The 11,958-nt window shown below is 45.3% G+C and overlaps 1 protein-coding gene across 1 annotated transcript; it reads left to right on the top strand.

The window, feature by feature from the left end:
- The first annotated feature begins 6,561 nt into the window (after positions 1-6,561).
- Positions 6,562-8,767, top strand: NHLRC1 (NHL repeat containing E3 ubiquitin protein ligase 1). The gene has a single exon (XM_004043312.5). The coding sequence runs from the start codon at positions 6,635-6,637 to the stop codon at positions 7,820-7,822; it is 1,188 nt and encodes a 395-aa protein (XP_004043360.1). The 5' UTR covers positions 6,562-6,634; the 3' UTR covers positions 7,823-8,767.
- The last annotated feature ends 3,191 nt before the right edge of the window (positions 8,768-11,958 follow it).

The following is an 11,958-nucleotide window of genomic DNA, read 5'->3' as shown; positions in this document are numbered from 1 at the left end:
CTCCTTGCTCACAATGATTCTTGCTTCTCTGAGACCTGCTCCCAGTCGATACTGTGGGCTTCAGAAGCCATGACTCCCCAACTCTGCCTGTATCACCGGTTGAATGGACACCTAACCCGCGCTGGACCAACACAATTCTCTCCAGAGACTTTTGATTTTACTTTTGTGTAGAGACAGGGTCTCACTTTGTTGCCCACGCTGATGTTGAACTTGACGTGAGGCCTCAAGCAGTCCTCATGTCTTGGCCACCCAAAGTGCTAGGATTACAGGTATGAACCATTGCGCTGGCCCTCTTCATAGGCTTTTGGACTTGGGAATAGAAAAGCAACCCCGTCTCTACTAAAAATACAAAAAAATTAGCCAGGCGTGGTGGCACGTGCCTGTAATCCCAGCTACTTGGGAGGCTGAGGCAGGAGAATCACTTGAACCTAGGAGGCGGAGGTTGCAGTGAGCTGAGATCATGCCACTGCACTCCAGCCTGGGCAACAGAGCAAGACTCTGTCTCAAAAAAAAAAAAAAAAAGAAAGAAAGAAAAAGAAAAGAAAAAAAAGAAAGGCAAGTTGACTGCTGAAAGGGGAATCTGTGTACGCCTGGGAGCTGTGGGGCAGCCACATTCCAGCACATGGATCTGAGAAACAGAACGCTGATCTGCAGAAAGAGATGAGAACCAAAGAGAGGCCACCTGTGTTCTGGGTCCATTTTCATCCTCCCTGAAGCCCAGCTGCCCAGGGTGGGGAGAAACACCCTGTGTCCATGGGATAGAGTCCTTTCCTCTTGCAGTTGTGCCCAAAGAATCTTAAATACAAATGAGATATCCTTAGGTAGTTGATCTTTTATGTAATATGTGTCTTCACTGGGGAATACTGACTTCCTAAAATCTCAAGATGGAAGATATACCACATGTAAATTATTTTTGAGCAATTAAATTGTTTTCAGGATTTTCCAAAAATGCTTCTTGTTTCATTTTGTTATTTAAGTAACAGATTATCTGAGCCTCTGTGCCCTGCACACAGTGATTTATAAATGCCTTGCCCTGCCTATGAAGCAGGCATGAATGCTCCAGTATAGACAGTGTTATCACTAGCAGACAGGACAAAGTAAGAAAGGTACGTAATAATCAATCTATTTGGGTGAATGTGGAAAGAAAAATACAAAGAAATATAACCAAAGCTTAAACAGCTATCACTGGGAAGTCAGAGATTTGGCTCCATAAAGAGTGGTTTAGGGACCACAGAAGGTGGCCCAAAAGATGTACCTATGAGAGAGCTCCCAGCTGACGGGATTCATTGGCAGCATGAAGTGACAAATACAAATCTAAGCCATGGAGATATTAGTTCAAGCAATTTACCAAGTCACAACTGTAGTACATACCTGTCACTGTTTTATTTTAATACAAGGGAGCAATTTCAATGTGTGTTTGTGTATACATGTATATGTTTATGTCGCACCTACTCCTTATTTTTATTTTTTATTTTGAGACAGGGTCTCACTGTCGCCCAGGCTGGAGTACGGTGGTGTGATTATAGCTCACTGCGGCCTCAATTTCCTAGGCTTAAGCAATCCTTCTGCCTCAGCCTCCTGAGTAGACAGGACTGCAGGTGTGTGCCACCACACCCAGCTAATTTTTTTTTTTATTTTTAGTAGAGACAAGGTCTCACTATGTTGCCCAGCATGATCTCAAACTCCTGGCCTCAAGTGATCCCCCCACCTCAGCCTCCCAAAGAGCTGCTCAGCCTACACCTACTCTTTCTGAAAGGTGTTTCAGAGAAAGATTTCTACTGAGTGCTTTTTAAAAAATCAGTTATCGGCCGGGCACAGTGGCTCATGCCTGTAATCCTAGCACTCTGGGAGGCCGAGGTGGGCGGATCACCTGAGGTCGGGCATTCGAGACCAGCCTGGCCAACATGGTGAAACCCCGGCTTTACTAAAAATACAAAAAATTAGCCGGGCATGGTTGGCACATGTCTGTAATCCCAGCTACTCGGGAGGCTGAGTCAGGAGAATTGCTTGAACCCAGGAGGTGGAGGTTGTGGTGAGCCGAGATCAAGCCATTGCACTCCAGCCTGGGCAACAAGAGCAAAACTGTCTCAAAACAACAACAACAACAAAATTAAAATTAAAAATTATCTTTAATCCCTACAGCTCTGACTTTCCAATCACTTCTTATGTGATGTGCTTTTTGCCTTATAAAACATTATATGACAAATTCACCAGTGGCTGGTGGGAATTGGACAGAATTCTATTTATGTGCCTTAAGCATAGTCATTCTGATTTGCAGAAAATAGTCATGTCCCAGATTTATTACTTATGTGTAGCTGTAATTTGTGAGCTGAAAATATGCTTGAAAATCTGTGATTCCTGAACAGTGGGTATTAATAGAAATTTATTTCACTATTGGTGTTAACTTTCAACAACAGGAGGATAATCGAGGCAGATATTTAGAAATGAAATATATCATAAAATATTAAGTTATTTATATTTAAATATGACAAATAATCCTTTATGCATTGAAAATTTGGGAAGTCTAAAAAGAAAAAGAAAAGCAATCAAGTCCTATCACTGGAGATAATTACTGCTATGATGGTGATGTATTTTCTTCTCATCTTTTTTGTCTGCTCATACATGTGAATGTTTTCACAAGGTTGTGATCACATTACGATACAGTATTGTATCTCCACTATCTTTCTTTCTATTTCATTCACCCTTCCTGGTGTTGAGGCAGGAGAATAGGGTCTGGAGGCAGGGAACCTAAGGCTGATTCATGCTGACTTCCTAGAACTAAATTGAAAGGAAAACCTCAACTTTCCATGCCTAAGTAACAAAAGGACCAGAGGCTACTCCCTTTGTAACCTCCACCACCCCACCGCCCCTAGCCTTTTCTGCGTGGCAGAAACATCTGCAACCAATCAAACGTTTGCATAGGAGTGTAACTTTTGTAACTTCACTTCGGCCTCTCATTGGTTGCAGCAAGCAAAAGCAACCAATCAGACTGATTGCGGGCCACTACTTTATTTGCATGGGATGAATACCAAGTTGCCAGTGGGAAACCACTAGGCAGTATTTGGACCCCAGAAGATTCTGTAACCAGGGCCCTTGAGCCACTGCTCAGCCAGGTCCCACCCTGTGGAGCACTTTCATTTTCAATAAATCTCTGCTTTTGTTGCTTCATTCTTTCTCTGCTTTGCTGTGCATTTTGTCCAATTCTTTGTTCAAAAAGCCAAGAACCTGGACAACTTGTAGTCAAACCTTCTACTGGTAACAGTGTCACTAAATATTTTTCAAAAGCAAGATTTTTAAATAGCTGTATAATGTAATGTGGCAGTACAATTATTATTTAGTCTTTCTCCTGCTATTAGAGTCAGCATTCATTCAGCAATTTAAGTACTATTGGGTGTGCTAGCAGATAAAGGTTTATTGATTATTGAAGATAATCCTTTTCTCAGACATCACAGGTTGTAGGGGTAGGGACTGAACATTGAACTTTATATGGTATGGCTGTCTTAGGGGTACAGGCAGGGAGCTGTCAGCTTATAAGTGGTCATTTAAACCACGAGGAAGTGAAGATGGCATTGCTCAGGGAAACAGGTAGGAAGCTAAGAGAAAAAGACCGAAGGTGGCACCCTGAGGAACACTCAATTGCATTGAACTTGAGATGCACTCAAATCTCTAGATCCCCATTTCCAAACGTACATCTCCACTCATTTTTGTATGGACTTACTCAAAAAATTCAAAACAGCCATTCTTCCTCTTGCCACCACATCCCTCACCCCTGAGATGCCAAGAACATGGAGCTTAAAAATTAGAGTGGTGGTCAGAGATGCCCCTGGGAGGAGGGCAAGGCTGGAAGCAAAGCCCATTCTATGTGGCTTGTTCATCTTCCTTTCCCTTACATCATTGTCAGGTAGTCTGAGTTGTAATTGGATCATTAAACTTGTTCTGGGATTCCTTCTAAACTGCATGTGTCTGGCACATTTGCCCCACCTGCACAACTAGGAGCCCACCTGTCTAAGCACTGACTCCCCCTAACTCATGCTCCCCCTGTGCTCTCTTCTTAGCTGGAACCATCCTGAGCTGGGTCCCCACTCTCCTTCCACTATAGTATGGTACTTTTTCATAGGGCAGCCATTGACCACTTTGGAAACTAGATGTTCTGCTCTTCAAGCCCTTTGCCCTCACAACTCTCAGGGCTTGTTCTAGGTGGAAGCAGGAAAAGATGGGCATGCTAGTCCAGGACGCTCTATAGAAGGAATATCGGAGGGAAGCACAGGGTAAATCCATGGAGGCCCAGCCATGGAGGAGGAAATGACAGTCATAGGAAATGCCAAATGTCAGAGTGAGATTCAAGACATATTTGTTATTAATCAATTATGCAGTGGTGTGATTGCATAAATAATGTGATTTTAGTTGGTTGTTTATTTGGGATGGAAATGTAGTCAGAAATTATTAAATTGGTTATTGTGTCCCAGTACGCAATCTTTGAGTCAAATGACATTTGATTAGAAAATGTTCTTTCTTGTCTTACATTAAAGCTCTTTCCAGGGGCCTCAACAGGGGATAAAATACTGTGTTTTCTCAGAAATCTAGCAAATCAGAAGGTGAATGTTCATGATTATGATCTCTAAAGGAAAAGAAATTCTCTAATACAAGGTTTTGTTAAGCACAATGTTCACATAAGACATTTGAGGGATAACCCCTTAAAAATAAGAGATTAGGGCCGGGCACGGTGGCTCATGCCTGTAATCCTAGCACGTTGGGAGGCTGACGCGAAAGGTCAGAAGTTTGAGACCAGCCTGGTCAACATGGTGAAACCTCATCTCTACTAAAAATACAAAACTTAGCCAGGCATGGTCACGGGTGCCTGTAATCCCAGCTACTCAGGAGGCTGAGGTGGGAGAACCGCCTGAACCCAGGAGGTGGAGGTTGCAGTGAGCCGAGATCGCGCCACTGCACTCCAGCCTGGTGACAGAGCAAGACTCTGTCTCAAAAAGAAAAAAAAAAAAAAGAAAGAAAAAGAAAAATGAGAGATTATAATACCACAATGGATTCTTCACACAGATTATGCTATCCCTTGTTTGAAGATTTTCCAACATATGGCAAATTCTCTTTGTTTTTGGTCTTAACTGAGATTGGAAAAACTGAACTTAGTGTCATTTGAAGGAATTATTATAATGCAGTGTTTCTCAAACTTGGCTGTACCTTATAATCACCTGGGGAGCTTTTATAAATCCCAGCTGTCCAGACCACACCATGGGCCAATTAAACTTTTCGGGTGCGACCCAGGTGTTTACCATGTGCAAAGAAGTTTGAAAATGACTAAAATAGGTAACTCTGAAGTCAAACTGCCTGGCTTCAAATTCCAGGCCAGCCACTTCCTAGCCATGTGACCCTGGGCAAGATATTTGATTTCTATGAATTCTATCAGAAAAAAAGACAATAAAAATAACATACTTTTGTAGGATTGCTATGAGGTTTAAACAAGATAATCTATGTAAATTATTTATTAATTTGCTGCAAAAGTAATCACGGTTTTGCCATTAAAAGTGATGGCAAACACTGCAAATCCTTTTCACCAACCTAACACAACGGGGCAGGCATATGTGAATTCTATAGGCTGGGCACAGTGGCTCACACCAGCACTTTGGGAGGCCAAGGGGTGGGGAGGAATGTGAACAATTTTCACAAGTTCAAGACCAGCCTAGGCAACATAGTGAGACCTCCTCTCTACAAAAAAATTAAAATATTAGCCTAGTGTGATGGTGCATGCCTGTAGTCCCAGCTACTGAAGTGGGAGGATTGCTTGAGCCTGGGAGATGGAGGCTGCAGTGAGCTGTGATCGTGCCCCTGCACTCCAGCCTGGGTGACAGAGTGAGACTTTGTCTTAAAAAACAAAAAAATGAAGTTCTATGGTAATTATTATTAACTAACAGCTTTCTTATTTCATATTAATTACTCTGCAAGACACCTCAGCATGGTTCCCCCATCTGACACTCATTCACCTCGTTGATTTTTTTGTTGTTGTTGTTCTATAACATTCATTCATGCACAAATTCATTTTACAAGTATGTGTTCATCTGACATTGACTTAACTATGAGTATGAGAGAAGACACAAAAGAAATATACACATCTGCCTCACCTCCCTTGGAGTTTATCTTCTCTAGTGTGTTCGTGTTTTCCGGTTCAGATCATAAGCATCATGAGCTAAGGGACCATGTTTTATGCCCGGACAGCCGTAGCACCCGGCGCTGCGGATTGGAGACACTGCTAGGCACCCGGGCTGGAAGACTGGGTTCTAGTTCTTGTTTTGCCGCTTACAGGCTGGGTAACAGGGAGAAATCCTGTTGTCCTCAATAGGTGTGTTTCCTCATCTGAAAGTGTACACAATCCATCCATGACTGCTGTGACGATTACAGGTCTACACAACGCGCATGTGGATTTGTCTTGCAAACATCCACGACCAGGCCCTCAGGAAACAGTGCCGCGCGTGTCCACCAAGGGGCAGCAGAACGCAGTGCAGAGGCCCGCGGCGCTCGACGTCAGGGCGCACGTCCCACCCCGTGACCATGACTGTGACCGTGACCGAGAGCGTCGCTGGGGCACGGCCAGGCGGCGCGGCGGGAGTGCACAGGACCCGCCATGGCGGCCGAAGCCTCGGAGAGCGGGCCAGCGCTGCATGAGCTCATGCGCGAGGCGGAGATCAGCCTGCTCGAGTGCAAGGTGTGCTTTGAGAAGTTCGGCCACCGGCAGCAGCGGCGCCCGCGCAACCTGTCCTGCGGCCACGTGGTCTGCCTGGCCTGCGTGGCCGCCCTGGCGCACCCGCGCACTCTGGCCCTCGAGTGCCCATTCTGCAGGCGAGCTTGCCGGGGCTGCGACACCAGCGACTGCCTGCCGGTGCTGCACCTCATAGAGCTCCTGGGCTCAGCGTTTCGCCAGTCCCCGGCCGCCCACCGCGCCGCCCCCAGCGCCCCCGGAGCCCTCACCTGCCACCACACCTTCGGCGGCTGGGGGACCCTGGTCAACCCCACCGGACTGGCGCTTTGTCCCAAGACGGGGCGTGTCGTGGTGGTGCACGACGGCAGGAGGCGTGTCAAGATTTTTGACTCAGGGGGAGGATGCGCGCATCAGTTTGGAGAGAAGGGGGACGCTGCCCAAGACATTAGGTACCCTGTGGATGTCACCATCACCAACGACTGCCATGTGGTTGTCACTGACGCCGGCGATCGCTCCATCAAAGTGTTTGATTTTTTTGGCCAGATCAAGCTTGTCATTGGAGGCCAATTCTCCTTACCTTGGGGTGTGGAGACCACCCCTCAGAATGGGATTGTGGTAACTGATGCGGAGGCAGGTTCCCTGCACCTCCTGGACGTCGACTTCGCGGAAGGGGTCCTTCGGAGAACTGAAAGGTTGCAAGCTCATCTGTGCAATCCCCGAGGGGTGGCAGTGTCTTGGCTCACCGGGGCCATTGCGGTCCTGGAGCACCCCCTGGCCCTGGGGACTGGGGTTTGCAGCACCAGGGTGAAAGTGTTTAGCTCAAGTATGCAGCTTGTCGGCCAAGTGGATACCTTTGGGCTGAGCCTCTACTTTCCCTCCAAAATAACTGCCTCCGCTGTGACCTTTGATCACCAGGGAAATGTGATTGTTGCAGATACATCTGGTCCAGCTATCCTTTGCTTAGGAAAACCTGAGGAGTTTCCAGTACCGAAGCCCATGGTCACTCATGGTCTTTCCCATCCTGTGGCTCTTACCTTCACCAAGGAGAATTCTCTTCTTGTGCTGGACACAGCATCTCATTCTATAAAAGTCTATAAAGTTGACTGGGGGTGATGGGCTGGGGTGGGTCCCTGGAATCAGAAGCACTAGTGCTGCCATTAATGAATTGTTTAACCCTGGATAAGTCACTTAAACTCATCTATCCAGGCAGGGATAATTAAAACCATCTCGCAGACTTACAAAGCTTGGGACAGTTATTGGAGATTAATCTACCATTTATTGAATGCATACTCTGTGCAAGGAAATTTGCAAATATTAGCTTATTTAATCTGTACTATCCAGTGAGGTAATTTTTTCCCCCCCAAGACAGAGTCAAGCTCTGTCACCCAGGCTGGAGTGCAGAAGCATGATCACAGCTCACTACAGTTTCAACTTCTCCCGCTCAGGTGATCCTTCCACCTCAGCCTCCCAAGTAGCTGGGACCACAAGCGTGCATTACCACACTCAGCTAATTTTTGTATTTTGGCAGAGATGGGGTTTCACCATGTTGCCCAGGCTGGTCTCAAACTCCTGAGTTCAAGCAATCCACCTTCCTCGGCCTCCCAAAGTACTAGGATTACAGGCATAGCCACTTGCTCAGCCATAATTTTTATTATTAATCTCATTGTACAAGTGAGAAAACTGAGACCCAGAGAGCTTAAGTGACTTCCTCGAGGTCATAGTTACTTACTGCCATAGTCCCAATTTGAATTCAATTCTGATTCCAAATAAGTTGTGCTTAAATAAGACAACAGATGTGGGAAAAATATGTGAATGTATAGTGTTGCTATGTGTACTGTCTTTACAAGTAGCTAATTATTTTAGCACAAAGATGTGCAAAGAAAGGAGACTTTATGGAGAGTTCAGGAGAAAAAAGATTTTGTGGTGGCCATCACTTTCATTCAATTTGCAACTGCTCTGATGGCACATTAGATGAAGTTACTGTTGATCCTGAGTTACATGAATAAGAAAAACAATTGAACTGCTTATTAAAAAAGTAAACATGTCTTTTAATGCCTATATCTTCTCCACTATAGAAACTCAGAAAATACCACTTGGTTGTTTGAGAAAGGCCTGTATTTGTGTAAGTTCTAAACTATTGCAGAACACACTACATACTAGTGTCAAAGGGCCGATGACGCTCCTGTTACATGTTTATGTTACATGTTTATGGGGTTTTTTTTCGTTTGTTTGTTTGTTTTTAGACATGGTCTTGCTCTGTTGCCCAGGCTGGAGTGCAGTGGAGTGATCACTGCTCACTGCAGCCTCAACTCCCTGGGTTCAAGCGATCCTCCTGCATCAGCATCCTGAGTAGCTGGGACTACAGGTGTGTCACCATGCCCAGCTAATTTTTAAATTTTTCGTAGGGATGGGATCTTGTTTTTGTTGCCCAAACTGGTTTCAAGCTCCTGGGCTCAAGAGAGCCTCCTGCCTTGGCCTCCCAAAGCATTGGGACTATAGGTATAAGCCACTCTGCCTCACCCACGTAAAGTAAAAGCGAGAGCCTAACTCCCATGCCAGTCCACAAAAACCCATTTTCTTGTCAATGCTCTCATCATATAGCACTAATAGTAAGATTTGGGGCACCCTAGACCATGATTTATAAGTGCATTTTAAAAAGAAGTTCTATGGACAAACCTCTTCTCCCCACATGCACACACTCCACCCTTAAAGTCACCCCTAGGCTGGTAACTTCACGGGTATTCTGAAAACATAACAAGAAACGTTGTTGCAGGTGGAGATACGAATTCAGACCTATTTGGTCATTTGTGAGTAGAGCAACTGAGGATAGATCTTAGACCATTTTCCTTAGGAACAATGACATTTTAATGATTTTAGAATTAGTAGAGCCAATTCAAAAGATTTTTCTCTTTGGAATTATTAATGGCATCATCTCTGACTATAAAGCTGGACATGTGTCCTTTACAGACAGCAGTCATGATAGAGGTGTGGAATATGCAGCACAGGGAGGTATGTGAGCAAGGTAGTATTGCTGGTCATCGTGTGGATTACCCAACATCAAGAATCAGGCGCGCATCTGTGAGATGATGTGGGAGTGTATCAGACCTGTGATAACAAGCCACCTCAGTAACTGCTATCTTTCCTTGGTAGATTATCAGGCTTGGAACTGGGGTGGGGCTGGATACACAACATAAAAAGAACTGTATAAAGCAGCTCTTCCCAGGAATGTCATAAGACAGGAGCAGAGTTTCCTTGAGGAAGACATGAAGATTGCTGTTCTTGATTCTCAAGCACACATGCGCTGAGGGAATAGTTTCAATGACCTGTAAGGCAGATGCAAAATTCATCTTCTGGACTGTGTTCTTTTTTTTTTGAGACAGAGTCTGGCTCTGTTGCTCAGGTTGCAGTACAATGGTGCGATCTCAGCTCACTGCAACCTCCACCTCCCGGGTTCAAGCTATTCTCCTGCCTCAGCCTCCGCATTAGCTGGGATTACAGGCGCCCACCACCACGCCCAGCTAATTTTTGTATTTTTAGTAGAGACGAAGTTTCACCATGTTGGCCAGACTGGTCTCGAACTCCTGACCTCAAGTGATCCACCTACATCGGCCTCCCAAAGTATTGGGATTACAGACATGAGCCACTGCGCCCAGACAGACTGTGTTCTTTAAAGCAAGCTGGTTAAAAGGCTTGAGATATGTCATGCTGAACTCCAGGTTATTAAAGAAATTGGAGAATTCTGAGATAGGCAGGAAAAAATAACCCCAGCAGAAAGTAAAAGCTTCCAAGTTGATGAAGAAGGGTTGGAATGACTCTCAGAGGTTGAAACAAAAGAACCTGCCCAGGAGTAAAGGGAGAAGGAAAAGGAAATAGGTTCTTCCAGAATATCCCCCATGCCCTGCCTTGTGAGTCCATAAAAGCAAACACAGACACTTTGGCTCCTGTGTCAGCAGTTCTCACGTCACCCTCCATCTGTTCCAATTTTGCCCAATTCCCGATCCTTGGACTGTCTCCTGCTTTTAACCTTGTTCTGCCCTCTGGACTTGCCGCCTGGACTTGGCTTTCTCAATCTCTTTCCTTGGCATTTTGTAAAAAACTTGGTTCACACTCATAAATCTCCCCTCTAGCAAATCTAGCTCTGGACCCCAGGACCCAAACCATCACCATTTTGCTAGTGCTTTATGCAGAAGATATCTTCCCTGGCCCCCGACTAAGTGGGGTGCAGACACCACCTGAAGTGAATTATGAACCTTCTGAGGAAGAAGCATTAACCTGTGCACCTCAGAAAAATGAGGAAGAACCACTGATGGTAGCAAATTTAATACTCCTTACACCTGCCTTATTAAGAAGAAATATATACTGGCGTTAGTGTTCCACTATAGAGACATGCTATGGTGGTGTATCATGGCTAGTCAGGAGATGAATTGTTTTCTTGGAGAATGTGTAGCAAATATGATAGGGTGGCCAGAGACTCACCACAACTACTGTACTGAATAATCATGGTGTCTTCTGTGCCCACAGCCACTTCTAAGAAAAACTGTCCCATCATAAGCCAGCCGTCAGCAGCCAGGTTTTCTATTACATGATCCCCTCGGACCATAGCTACTTAGATAGGGGTGCACACCTAACAGAAGGACAGTCAATCAACCAATGATGCTCCACCAGATGTATTAATTAGACCAGGAAACTGGCTATGAATTGGCTTGGGATAAACATATTTTCCTTACAAGGAGCACAGAGATCCAATTACATTCTGGTCCTTGATTTTTTTTTTTTTTTTTTTTTTAGATGGAGTTTTGCTCTTGTTGCCCAGGCTGGAGTACAATGGCGTGATCTCGGCTCACTGCAACCTCCGCCTCCCAGGTTCAAGAGATTCTCCTGCCTTAGCCTCTGAGTAGCTGGGATTACAGGGCATGTACCACCACGCCTGGCTAATTTTGTATTTTTAGTAGAGACAAGTTTTCTCTATGTCGATCAGGCTGGTCTTGAACTCCCGATCTCAGGTGAACTGCCCGCCTCGGCCCCCAAAAATGCTGGGATTACAACCATGAGCCACCGCGCCCGGCCATCCTTGATATTTTGAATTGAGAAATACGGAGCATGTTAAGCTGATGGCAGCCTGGGGAATGCCAGAAATATGCTCAGTTACAGGGTTGCAGAGAGTCCCTGTGGGCAAGCCACATCACGAATGACAAGCTATGAGGCAAAGGGAACACAAAACTCACAGGAATCCAGGTAAGAATGAGAGG

The sequence above is a fragment of the Gorilla gorilla genome, chromosome 5 (genome assembly GCF_029281585.2).
Source record: "Gorilla gorilla gorilla isolate KB3781 chromosome 5, NHGRI_mGorGor1-v2.1_pri, whole genome shotgun sequence".
NCBI classification, from domain to species: Eukaryota; Metazoa; Chordata; class Mammalia; order Primates; family Hominidae; genus Gorilla; species Gorilla gorilla.
The sequence above is the reverse complement of the archived record's forward strand: the minus strand, read 5'-3'. Positions and strand labels throughout refer to the sequence as shown.